General features: G+C 30.8%; 1 protein-coding gene across 3 annotated transcripts; it reads left to right on the top strand.

The window, feature by feature from the left end:
* Window positions 1-822: 822 nt before the first annotated feature.
* Window positions 823-13,396, top strand: Smurf (SMAD specific E3 ubiquitin protein ligase). 3 transcript variants are annotated; one of them, XM_074117902.1, is made up of 15 exons: window positions 823-1,036; window positions 1,450-1,488; window positions 4,215-4,323; window positions 5,360-5,493; window positions 6,681-6,939; window positions 7,536-7,646; window positions 8,317-8,441; window positions 8,996-9,296; window positions 9,483-9,648; window positions 10,572-10,790; window positions 11,145-11,323; window positions 11,405-11,542; window positions 11,620-11,803; window positions 12,160-12,298; window positions 12,386-13,396. In XM_074117902.1, the coding sequence occupies exons 1-15, from the start codon at window positions 982-984 to the stop codon at window positions 12,568-12,570; spliced, it is 2,343 nt and encodes a 780-aa protein (XP_073974003.1). In that variant the 5' UTR covers window positions 823-981; the 3' UTR covers window positions 12,571-13,396. The 3 variants fall into 3 exon arrangements, with proteins under 3 accessions (XP_073974003.1, XP_073974005.1, XP_073974006.1); XM_074117904.1 differs by having other exon boundaries at window positions 833-1,036; window positions 1,450-1,645; XM_074117905.1 differs by lacking the exon at window positions 4,215-4,323 and having other exon boundaries at window positions 833-1,036.
* Window positions 13,397-13,689: the final 293 nt, after the last annotated feature.

Genomic DNA, 13,689 nt, shown 5'->3' with positions numbered 1-13,689 from the left:
TGAGATTGATTTTGATTTGCTTGTAACCTTCACGTTATCATTAAATTACCCACAAAAAGAATATACTTTTATATTCTATTTTTTTTAATTTATCTTGCTTATTAATATTTAACCTAGCAAGTAGAATGTATTTTTGGTAGTTTTACATCAATCTGACGGATAATTCAAGCCATGAATCCTTTTTTGTCATTTTGTAAATCATGTACACGTATTTAATATTAAGTAATGTATATTAGTATTAGTTTTGCAGGCTTCACGACAGTTAATCTGTTAGAGGCGAGGCCCACGAGGCTGAAGAGTGTTTTGGAAATAGGTTCGATTCTTTAGGCGTTGGATTTTAGTTATTATTTAATATGAGAATTTCATAGTAAAGAACATAATATTATTATTCAGAAAACGTTTTTTAATAAACAAAAATTTGACTTTTTTCAAATTTGACATTGTCTTGCTACTTTCTCTTAAGAGCAGTATTGAAAAAAATAAGTCTCTTTAAATAAAGTTGGGGGGAGCCAAAATTTGAATAATTTTTTCATCTTCTGATTCTTGTAAAACTAATGAATATATTTGCTTCCTAATTAGAATATCTTATGTTTGTTTTTTGTAATGTTGAATTATATTTTTATTACTAAGGATAACACGCCTACAAATACTGGCATGCTATTACATATTTTTTTGATAATTAAAAATTATATTTCAATACTACTTAGTAAAGTAATACTTTACTTAGTGCTATTGAAATTGTGGACTATCTTAGTTTATCATTTCACGGCAAGTTTTGTGTTGCTTACGAAATCACTGTTTTCCTCGCTATAATTTGCGTAGAGTTTAGATTTTGTATTGGTAGGAATGGAGTGCTGACTGCTGACTAGTGTACAAAGTTGTGATGGTTCCGTCGTTCGGTTATGATGGTTACGGGGAAGTAAATGATGTCTTTTGTTTTTAAGTCAACAGTAAATATTTTCAGCCTTCAAATGTCAAACGATGTCAAACCATACTTTTAACAAAAACAATGGGGCTATGAAAATACGATTAACAAGTTAGTGTAATGTCCACATTAAAATTATAATGTTTCAATTATATGTTACTATCGCTTGTACGTAATGCCAAGTTAAAATTTTATTTTTTTGTTTTACATGTTAGACTTTATTTTATAAAATTTAAATATTATTAGCAGCATTATAATTGGTTACATTTGTCAGGAAATGGTGCAAGTGGTAGTTCATTAAATATTTCATGTAAATTATTTTGATATTCCTTTTTTATCATTTTTCTTTAGTACTTAATTTTATAAATTAAATTAATGTGTATTATTGCTCCCATCAAATATGTTTATTGTTTTAACTGAATTTTAATTGAAAATTGGTCATGTCTACATTTATTGTTACGTATTTTGTATTTTAATTGTTGTTATATTACAATCGCAATGTTGAAATTATTATTTTATTTCAGTATTGTGCGCCCGGAACCTAGCCAGAAGGGATCTTTTCCGTAAGTACCTTGCTCGAAATAAAAGGAATTGTATTAAATAATTTTCGTGTTAATATTGGTGCTAAGCACATGCTGGTTGCAAAAAAAGACCTGTATAAAATAAACAAGAGCTTTAAAGTTTAAAGAAGCATCTCTCTGCAATAAATAATATTTAAAAGTTAGTTTTAGTGTTTGGTTTACTTTATTCTATTGATTGCCCATTTTCAAATAAACATGTTTCTGTAGCTACCTCTTGCGTATTTTTTCTTTTATATTGTTAAAAACAAACTTAAATCATTCTTGCCTTTTAAAATTATTGGTTTACTATTTCTTACAATCTGTTTCCTTAATAAATATGAAGCTAAAGTAGGAAAAACGTACTACCCGAATTCGTGAGACTTGCGCTCTAATTTGTAATTACAAATCCCCTAAAACTTTTTCATTAGTTGCCATTTAATACCTTTCTTAGGCCCAGTTTACCTTTAAATTTGCTCAAAAATTTTGAGAGGCTGGATTTTAGTGGTATTAGGTGTAATAGTTCTGGAATTAAAAGAGCAGTGTGGATAGTTGGTAAGGTCGGTGGACGTTGGGAAAAATTGCATCGCTGTTGTATCAATTCATATTTTTGTTTTCAACACTATCGTAATCATGAGCCCGGACGACGCATACTAATCATATCAGAAAGTTAAGAATAATTAATTTCCTGAATTTTTCATTTTTTCCCTTGTATTAATTCAATTTTTAAACATTAATAAAGATCATTGTTTAGAATTTCAAAACTGGTGTGAAATCATTAGCATTCTTTGATAGTACTAGAAGCAAGAAAGTAGTTAGACATCACTGTTTTGAGTTCGTTTTATTATGATTGAATTGTTGCTAGAGTGCATGGCTTTTACCTGTTCTTTATTAATTAAATTTTCGAAAATGAGAACATTAATTTTAAAAAGAAAAGTGGCGTGAAGTTTTATTATATAACGGTAAGAACATGGATTATGAGAGTTTGTACATATTTTGGACGATATAAATTACGAAAATTCCAAGTTTATTTAGTAGTGATTATGTTTAATAAGTAATATGTAATAGTAGTCAAGGATAATCAACTCTTCCTTACCACTTTTTGAACTTTTTAGTCTGGAGATGCCTATCTGGGCTCTTTTAATGTTTCTTCAATCTCCTCTCAAAAAATTGCCCTGCGTTGTCTCGGAACTTTATAAGGATCCCATCAAGATTTATGGAACCTTTGGATCTGTTTTACTTTCTCTTTTTATCTGCTGTCTTGACACGCCTAGATTTCCCGCAAAGCTTCATTCTCCTTTGAGCTTTCCCTTGCATTTTGTCACCAGTTCGCTTCAACACTATTTGCACAAGCTTTTACTTGCATGTTGTCAGCAGAAAATAATTTCACCGCTTTATAGTAATTATTACCTTCGTTAACTTCTCCATCTGGCAGCAGCACTTAATAATGCTGGAGATTTCAGCTGGGAGATCTTAATTCTGAAATTACATCAGTAATGCAGTAATCTCATGCTAAAAGTTTTTAACCCTTAAAATAGCTAATACAAAAAATTATTGATACAAGAAAGTCATTCTTACAGAAGTCGGTAATTCAAGGATTTATTTAAATCAAAAAGAAAATATTTACCAAAAAAAGAGTAATTTTGTTCACTTAAACATTCATTATGATTAAATTAAATTATATAAATGATGGCTAACAAATCTTTTGTACTTAGTAGTGTCTGTATATATATATTTTTTTTTGTACAGTTTTGTGCGTGTAAAGTTTGTACATTATTTGTATTACAAATATACATTTATGCATTTGTAGATTATAGTGGAATTGGCCACCCGCCATATTCGCTGCGACCTAAAAGATCTTTTGTGGCTCTCTGTATCAGTGTTTGTGCGTTTGTGAACTATGGAAATTAGGCGTCTGTAATCTGTAAAGTTTGTAATTATGATCAATTGTTGTGTATTGTCGTATTATTTAGTTTGTCTATGGGTTCACTAGTCCTAACAGCTGTACACATAACACTGCAGGCCCTGTGGGTATTGTGTGGATTCTTGGGGTGTCAGTGTAAATGTTGTTCTTGGTGTTAAACTGGGATACTCATAATGACGCTCCAATCCTTAGGCAATTTCTTGCTAAAGAGATAATTGAGTGTACTCTTGATACTCATCTTTGTCTAGCTCTCACTTTTAGCTTGATAACTCTCCTCTCATTAGCTCACGCCAGAATCATATTAGCCACTCCGTGGACGTAAAGTTTAGCTAATAGAGTTAAGTCCTAAAGCTAAGTATAAAATTCACGTAGTACAACTGAACCTGGGCCTTGTATTTATTTGTTAATCTTTTAAATATTACTATGCCAAAATTCCAAAATTTATTTTATATTTATTAAACCGAAGTTCCGTATAAAAGTTCGTTCAACTAGTAAAATTGTGTGTTGGATAAATGAGAATGCTATGTGATCTTAGAAATTCAAATTTTTGAGCAGCTTCGCAGCGTAATTTTTTCTAGCAGTATATGTTTTCCTTCCTTATTTTAATTAACCTTTTAAACCAATATTTTCGTTACTACCATAATATGGAGTCTAATTGATTTTCAACGGCTTTAAATATCATTTTTCTATTTACCTTCACAGATGACTTAGTTATCGTCTTTTCTCAGTAATAAAAAAGTTACATTTTCAATCCTTTATTTGCAATAAAATAACTTCCCACAATTTTAAGTTCACTTATTGATTGCAGGCCTGCCCGATCCATTTGCAAAGATAAGCGTCGATGGCTCGGGACAGTGTCACTCTACAGATACCTGTAAGGGCACTCTCGACCCAAAGTGGAACCAGCATTATGATTTGTTAGTTCGTTTTATTTTCATTTATTTTGTATTAATTAATTTTTATGTTTTTTGTGTTGCATTATCTTTTTTTTCAGTTAATAATTTTTTTAGATTATTTTGTCTACATTACTTCACAAATTTTGTTTTTATTTTACCTCTTACTTTTCAGTTTTTTTAATATTTTATTTATGCAACATTATTTTTTTAGAAAATAATTTGGCACCGACTCACGTTATAATTGATATCACGTAATTTTTTACAATTTTTCCTTTTAATTTACGTCTATTTAATCCATTTTCTACGAAGAAGATATAGTAGTTTGATAGCCTAAGCAGTCGGTTAATCCAAGCACTGATTAGTGGAAAAGTGTGCCAAACTTTGTCCCACCTTGAAGTAACCAACCATCGTACTTGCCATGAAAAATATCTTTACAGAAGTCTGAAATTGTATTCTTGCAAATTGCGGAAAAGTTAAGGGATGAATAACTGCTAAAAATGTAATGGTAAGCTACCTGTTCGCTTAGTGTTTACCACTCTATAGGCATACTTTTTGAAGGTATGTAGCTTCTCGCTTTTTAAGAAACAATTAGTTACAATAGTCTTTATAGTCTAATCTTATGTGAGTATAATTTCACATTTCTCAATCAGGGAAGGAATAGTATAAGTTGAAGAACTATAACTTCATTTGTATACACTCAAATGTTTCTTTTATGAATTGCAGATCAAGGAAAATCTAAACCTTGCATTGCACTCATATGTATAATTGCAACTTTTTTAGAAACTAGAAAAGATTCTGAAAAAAGTAGAGCGATTGGGCATCTCGCAATAATTTGAATATCTTTCATATCATAGTTATCCATAATTTTTATTAACTTAAAGCGATAAGTAGTGAAAATTAATGAATATTATTAATGCACATCTTGAAAGTCACAATTAATCTTATGGATCGAATATTGTTATGTTCATCAGCTACAGGCATCAAGAATTTATAATTTAATATTACTTGAATATTAAATTACAAAAAGTACACTTTCAAATAATACTTTGTTATTTAGGTATATAACCAAAAATGATGGTATTACAATCAGTGTGTGGAATCATAGGAAGGTACATAAGAAGGAAGGCTCTGGTTTTCTAGGATGTGTTCGAATATTTCATAATTCCATTCAGCGCTTGAAGGATACCGGATGTAAGTAAGCAACATCATCTTGAATATTATATTTAAAATAGCATTAAACTTTTATTACAATGAAAAAAAAGCTTTTTAGATCTTTTATTTTGGTTCCTTATGATACAATTCTGTTAACTGAATGTATTGTTTAGTTCACTTCACTAAATTGGTAGGCTTGCAGTATATGAATTACTGACTTCATACTTTTAATTTTGAGTTTATTTTATTCATTTAGAATTTTTTTCTTGACGTGCTTACTCCTTTTGTAACTGTATGGATAGTCAACTTCTAGAGAACAACTGGAATTCATTACGATCAGTACAGACTAATGTATTCTTTTAAGAGATTTCTTATGAGAACATCTTAAACTTAACTTTATCAAGCAAAGAAGTCGCACCTAATTACCGTAATAGATTTTCTTGAATGCTGGCTATGGCCATTATGTTCTCATTTTTGCATATTTAGTTGTACATGTAGACTCCAGCACATTTACTGATTTGTCTATGTTCAAAAATTTTGTGCACAAAAATAAAGCAATAGGATCTTTTATCTCCCGGTACACGTTTACACATTTTAGAATTAAAAGACCAAGCGTCAGCAGCTTGAGCCTATTTACAGCTTTTGGTAACCAAAAAAAAAAACTCTGCATTTTCGTTTTAGTCTTTAATCTCGGAAACTTTATTTTTTGAGTTAATTCAATTTTCTTCACAAAATTTAAATCTAAATCAAATGAAGCACTTGATTTCTAGAAGATACACACTAGAAAGATTACGAATTAGTTTAGAATTATTACAAAATTTAGATTACGAATATTACAAAATTTCCAAGTGTAATTATTTCATATATTATATTTTTTGTATTTGTTTAGTTTAATAGAACATACTATCAAAATAATCCCCGTTGAATGTAGATATACCTATTTTGTAATATTTGTAATCTTCTAATTGAATATTTGGTTTACGATCAATAATTACGAGGGGCCTAATTGTTAGAATCGTTACTGAAATTATAAAATAAGGAGACTAACAATGGTTCTAAATTCACATAAATCACTTTTAGTTAAAGGCAGATTGTTTTCTCTTTTGAAGAATTATTGTTGTTTTATATTTTTTTCACGGATATTTTTAAGTAATTAATACATCACTGCAATAAATATTTCAGTAATTTTAAAATAAGTCATAACCGTTTAAAAAACTTTCTAACAGATCAGAGATTGGATCTGAGCAAAGCAAACAGCGATGATTCTGAAGTGGTAAAAGGACAGATAGTGATCTCGTTGATGTCACGTGATGGGCCACATTCCAGTCGAGATATTACTCAGGATAATACGGTATCAGTTAGCCATGCTGTTTCTCCACAAGCCACTCAACTTCCAGATGGTTGGGAAGAGAGAAGGACATCTCATGGGCGTTTGTTTTATGTTAATCACCATACGAAGACCACCCAGTGGACCGCTCCAAATAGGTTAGTCATTCTCTAAGTGTAATATATAATGTCTACACACCACACTCTTATATGTGCACATATTCATGTTACGTAAAGAATGCAGTTAATCTTTTCTTAAAATTCACAGTTGGTTTTCCAGTTTTTAATTTCCGAATTAGACTTACGGCGCTCTAGCGTTAATATGGATCCTTCTGGACTTAGTTTATATCAATTTTCTCCTAAGAGTCCTATAAAAGAAAGATAAACCATAAGCCAACTAGAAGTCGAGTTGATTCAGTGATTCTCTAGAGGGTCTACAAACTTTCCTCGCTTGCCAACTTACTTCTATGACAGTTTACTTAAGCTTTATGATCCCAGTATTACTATTAGTTGAAGCTTTTCCTTCCTAAATATTTAATCCTTTTCTTTTTTAAAATGTTTTAGAGAAAGTTGAATTGTGAATTTTGAGAGATAAAGAATATTTCCTCTAGTTTTATTTGAATGTAAAGTTCGATTATATGGGGTTAGTTAATTCTTTAAACATTCCAAGTTAAAGACATTTCCTTGAAGACAGAAAATTGCTGTTTCCTATTTACAGTTTTATTTTTAGTAGATTACTCAATTTATTTTATCAGATCCTCAGGTTCCTCGATTGGCAACGTGTCGGAACGAATAGTTTCTTCAGCTTCTGGCCAGAGTGAGTGTTCACCAGCTTCCAATAATAATACGGAACAACAACGTGAAAGGTATTAAATAGTTAAAGTTAATTTATTTATTTACAGATTCTATAAATATTGAACCCATGGTTACTTTTAACTTGGTAAATAACTTGAGTGGAGACGTTTGATAAGTGTTGGGCGATTCTTTTCAAATACTAGTGAACTAGCGCTGGTCAAATTTGAAGAGTAATTGACAAATCTGTTTTCAAATTTTTATTTTTATTTTTTAATTACAAGTAGCTCTATTGATTAGTAATATATTTAGTAACAGTAAGTCTTTATGTAAATTTTATTATATAAATTATATTTTGTTTTATAACATTTAACATTAGTTTGCATTCCTGAAGACAACATGACTTCCAAGTCTATATTATTTATTTATAGAAATTTCAATTAGGGCACATATATTCATAAATTAAATTATATAGCAAATCGCACTCATTAAACAATAGTATAAGCATTAAGGTGTCACTTTCGTTTAATTTTATATTTAGTGGCATCTTAAATCTCATAACTAGCACGAAAAAGTTGAAAAGTAAGTAAATACAAGTGCTAGAACAAGATACTAACCCTAATCGGTATCCATTTAAGTTTAAATTGTGCTGATTCACCAGAGCTAATGAACCAGCGTAGGTTCAAACTTTTATTGCACAAGTTAAAATCTACTTTAACAGATGACTTTGTAAATATTATCTAGAGGGAATGAATCGTGTTTACCTGGATTACCGCCGAGTCAGGCAAGAAGGAGATCAACCAAGACAAGGAGTAGCACCCATTCACGTCCTTACATTCACCAGCCTTCAGATCTTCCCTCCGGTTATGGTAAAAATTTAAATTATTTACTTCCAACTTCAGCCAGTAGTAGCTAAGAAATATTTACGATTAGCCAAAGAATTTGATAAAAAGTATTATTTTGATTTCATGGTATGTTTTGTCACACAGGTTTTATTTTTAATTTAAAAAAATGAAAAGATCTTTTTATTCAAAGAATATTCAAAAAGGTGTCTCTCAAAAATAAGGCTAAAATATGCCCTTAGTTGATGATTTTTTTGTATTGCTCTAAGAAAGATATTTTGATGGAATCAATATTTTCACAATAAGTTTTATCAGAAATACGTTGCCTGATGGAAACAGCTTTTCTTACAGCCTAAATAAATCTTACTTCTTTAAGTTTTCCTTTACTACTATATCACTTGCCCATTCTTTGTGCTGTAACTTTGTTTTAGAGATGGTATATTGAAATTGACTTAATTTTTTTTTTCTTGGAAGTTTTATCCATACTTATGGAAAGAACCTAACAAGTTACGGATAAGATTTTTTTCACTAAGCAATACATAATAGGAAATTATTATTAATAAAAATAATATTATTTTTAGAAATGAGGACAACTGAACAGGGGCAAGTGTACTTTTACCATTGTGCTACTGGTGTTAGCTCTTGGCACGATCCACGAATTCCAAGGGGTTTAGATGTTGAAGCAGTGGGCGAGAGGTTAGGACCGTTACCTCCTGGATGGGAAGTCAGACATACTCCTTCAGGACGAGTTTACTATGTGGATCATAACAAAAGGACAACTCAGTTCACACATCCATCATTGTCCGTTTATTTAAGTACCAATGACTCAACTTCATCACCTAATAGCAATAACACACCTGCCCAGACCCTACCAATACCAGTGTTAGTAGGAACATACATTTAAAAAAGACGCAATTACTGAAGCATAACATTAAAAAATTGTGTTCATTCAAAAGTCATAATTGTTAAAATAATAACAAATGTCTTTTCGTTTTCTGTTATGTTTTGGTTAGTTATTTGTTATTGATTTTTTTATATTTTCTTATCTAATTAAAAATATAAATTTAGTAGGCAAGAAAAAGTGAAAGAAATAAAGGAGCCAGATGGAGAAATGCTTCCGAAGTACAGGAGAGATTTAGTTGCTAAACAGAAAATTCTTAAAGGGGAACTAAGTGCTTTACAACCTCAAAGTGGGCATTGTCGTATTGAGGTATCCAGACAAGAGATATTTGAGGTATTTTTGTTTTTTTAAACTTGCCTATTTTCATTTTCGTTTCATTTCTTTTCTATTTGATGTACAAAAAATTAAGCGTTTTTTCTTGATCATAATAGTTATGATCATAATAGTTATCCGTGATTTTTGAAAGTACAATGTTCATCTTTCCAATAGTAATGACGAAGGAAGCATACTACAACCCGTGAATACCTACTAGGGCTACAGTACAGAATATCTCTTATGTTCTTAATACTTCAGTGTCAAAGTCAGGAAAATAAACAAGCCGCTTAGACGAAAATTCCCTCCTGCTCCCAACCACCTAGGGTGCTTCTTTATATTTTTTCAGGAATGAAGTTGAAAGTAATGTGTGCCATAAAACTCGCATCTTATTGGAACCTTTATGTCTTGATCACCTAGTATTTAACTGAGGAATAGCTGAACTCGATTTTCTAGGTAAGGTGTTGGAAAAAATACCATAAAAAACGAAGCCTGGAGGAAAGGGGAAATTACTTAGGGATTCTGTGTACCTTAACTGCGCGAGTCATTGTATGCAAGCTTTATCTTCAGACTTCTCCCTTCATCTGGATAGGAGTATTATTTGTGCACTTTAAGAAGTATTGATGCAGGGATAGCATACACATTACTTGCTTTTAGAATCTTCTGGCAGATTTAGATCTTAGGGAAACAAGCTTCTTGTCTATTCATCGCTCTTTTCCTTCTCCAACCTACTTACCTGGAATGAGGGCTGTTTTTTTTTTGTTTCTTTATTGAAAGCGCGTCAACATCTAGAGGTCGTTGACGCGTCATTGGCATTCTTTTTCGGTGGACTATTTTTCCTATCATTAAAGCGCTGTTTCGATTCAAATTAATTGCCAGTCTTGCCTTAACAAACAATATCTTATTACTAGTATTTATTATTCTATTGTCAATTTATTTTGTAGGAATCATATCGTTTAGTCATGAAAATGCGTGCTAAAGATTTACGTAAGAGATTGATGGTGAAATTCCGAGATGAAGAAGGATTAGATTATGGTGGCGTGGCAAGAGAATGGTTGTATTTACTATCGCATGAAATGCTTAACCCCCAGTATGGATTGTTTCAATATTCAACCGAAAGTACATACACGCTTCAGATAAATCCTGATTCTGGAGTTAATCCAGTAAGTTAATATTAAAATCATTAAATAAGTTTAAATTAAGTTTTTAGAGAAAGAATTTCCCTGCCAACATAAATAATAATATATTTACATTCCAATTGTAATTCTTGTTATTGATAAAAATTGCCGCCACTGCAATATTTCAAAAGATTAAAGTAAAATCTGACATTGTTGGTAACTAACAGTAGCAATCACTAATTGGCAATAATCTATCAAAATTCATTTCAATTCCTCTAATGCTTGGAACTTAAAATACAAAAATAATTATATATAAAAACCTTAGTACTATTGATAACTTTGCAGCGTACTGATTAATAAAGATTAGTAATTTAAAGATTAATAATAATTTATGAATAGGAACATCTGTCGTATTTTCATTTTGTTGGACGTATAATTGGTGTAGCAGTATTCCATGGTCATTACATTGATGGCGGTTTTACTAAACCGTTTTATAAAATGCTACTCAATAAACCAATAACACTTGATGATATAGAAGGTGTAGATCCAGAATTGCATCACAGCCTAACTTGGATATTGTAAGTTGTCCATGAAAATGTACAAATTTTGAATTAAACATTACTATTAATATTATTTTAATATTGTCCACACTCTTCTAGGGAAAATGATATTACTAATATAATTGATACTACATTTGCTGTTGAGTGTAATAGTTTTGGTGTGCTTAAAGTTCATGAACTGAAGACTGGGGGAAAGGATATTCAGCTTTCTGAAGAGAACAAAAAAGATTATGTCAGGTAAACATTTAATTGCGTTATAAATCAAAATAAGAATTCTATAAGTAATGTTTCTTTTTTAATCAATCTTCTTTCAGGCTATACGTAAACTATAGGTTTATGCGTGGTATTGAGCAACAATTTTTAGCACTTCAGAAGGGATTTACCGAACTAATTCCTCCATATCTCATGAGGCCTTTTGATGAGAATGAACTAGAATTGATTATTGGAGGACTTGGATCAATAGATATTCAGGATTGGAAAGCCAACACTAGACTCAAGGTAATTATTTACCTTAGTTTTGTAAATCTTCTGCCGCAAGTGTGGAAGAGAAAATGAAAATGAAAAAAGCTAAGATGTGGTACTGGGTTCGATTACTAGTCCAAGACTTGGATTTTATTAATGGTTAATGAAAGGAATTTGCAGTAAAGTACGATTGCTAGTTGCCTCCGTCCACGACACCTAATTTGGTAGTTGGACGTATAACTCGCCTGAAAAAAAGGCGTTACTTTACTTACATATATAATTGTCCTACGCTAGATAAGCAAGTTGTGTGTTCAGAAAGTCAATGTAGACTAACAGCAGCCTCTGACTTTTGTAATTTCTTTTTAACAAATAATGTTTGTCTTTTTTCCTAGCATTGTACGGCAAGTACACCAGTTGTGGTGTGGTTTTGGCAAATCGTGGAATCATTCAGCGAAGAAATGAGAGCAAGATTACTTCAGTTTGTGACGGGTAGTTCAAGGGTCCCTTTGCAAGGATTTAAATCATTACAAGGTAATTTTCCTTCATGATAAATATTTGTAATCGCCGAAATTCATTGTTTCGAGATATCGAAAATGGTTATGCTTGTTATTTCTTTAGGTTCTACGGGAGCATCTGGTCCTCGACTTTTTACAATTCATGTCACAGATGCACCACAGGAGAACCTTCCTAAAGCTCATACTTGTTTCAATAGAATTGATTTGCCTTCCTATGAAAGTAAAAAGAGATTATATGAAAAATTATGCCAAGCTGTGGAAGAAACTTGTGGCTTTGCAGTAGAATAGCAACCATATCTGATTATTTAACCAAGAGCTCCATATATATTTGTAGGAACACATATGTACATGTATATATGGAGTTCTTCAATATGTATAAGTTGAAATATTTATTTATTTATTTTATTAAGCACAGATTAGTTTATGTGTTAAAGGTTTTTATTCTGCATTAATGCACAGTTAATAATGTTATTAGCTATGTTATTATATTTTTATATTGTAATTTAAATTGTACATAAACTGTAAATATTCCAAATGTGAATATGTTTTCTTTTCATCTTGTGCGAAACAACTGTATAGTAAATGTATATAATTTTCAGTTTTGAGTTTTGGTTGTGTACTAGATAAATATCAGAGTAACAAAACATATCAGTCGGACACATAAAATTGCGGAAACATTTGTCTTTCAAGGTCAATGAAGCGAACATATTAAAATTTATCTTTCAAAAATGTAAACTATATGTATTTGCTTTTATATAATTTTCTAAGATCCTCATTTTTACGCTATTGTATCCTACTATGTTTTAAGCTTCATTATTTGTTGACACTGTCACTTCGGAAAAATGATTTAAATGAAATTTATCTGTGCTTTTGAATTCAATAGTTTTATTGATTTTCAAAACTATGAAGGCCTGTTTGCTTATCCAGAGTAAGTGTCCTTTCTTATATATAAAGAAGCTTCATTAAAATATGTTGATAGTAGGGTAAACTTATTTTAGTAAGAAAATATCGAGTTATATTAAACAGGTAATGATGGAAGTGGGTTGTTAACTAGAAATAATCAAGTTCAAAATGTAAATATAAAAAGTAAATTTAATATTTTTTAAAATGGAAATTTTATTAGATAACCTGCTTAAAAAAAGAGGATCAGTTCCTGTTTTGCCCTTGTAATATTTGAAGCATTAGTTGTGCTAATCGGTGACATAAGCCTAACCTTTACTTACGGAAACTACCCTTCTTCTAAAACTTTTTGGGATTAAAAATTGTGATTTTAAGAAAATTTAACTCATAAGATTTATCGTAGCAGTCATTGTGTTTGGTCTCCTCAGTTGTAATCTATAAGGCGGAATTATCTTAGCTTTCCATTGCAGCTTAGGCCTCCCAACTCTTCGTGATTCTTAAAGTTCA

Source organism: Rhodnius prolixus, unplaced genomic scaffold (assembly GCF_049639745.1).
Source record: "Rhodnius prolixus isolate KJV_2025 unplaced genomic scaffold, Rpr scaffold_2, whole genome shotgun sequence".
Taxonomy (NCBI): domain Eukaryota; kingdom Metazoa; phylum Arthropoda; class Insecta; order Hemiptera; family Reduviidae; genus Rhodnius; species Rhodnius prolixus.
Note: the sequence above shows the minus strand (reverse complement) of the source record. Positions and strands in the feature narration are given on the sequence as shown.

Bases quoted from the DNA above. Each gene is read 5' to 3' on its own strand.
- Smurf (XM_074117902.1), top strand. From the start codon at position 982: ATGTCAAACCATACTTTTAACAAAAACAATGGGGCTATGAAAATACGA. The intron at 10,791-11,144 runs GTAAGTTAATAT...ATTTATGAATAG, and splicing joins CTGATTCTGGAGTTAATCCA to GAACATCTGTCGTATTTTCA. The intron at 12,299-12,385 runs GTAATTTTCCTT...TTATTTCTTTAG, and splicing joins AGGATTTAAATCATTACAAG to GTTCTACGGGAGCATCTGGT.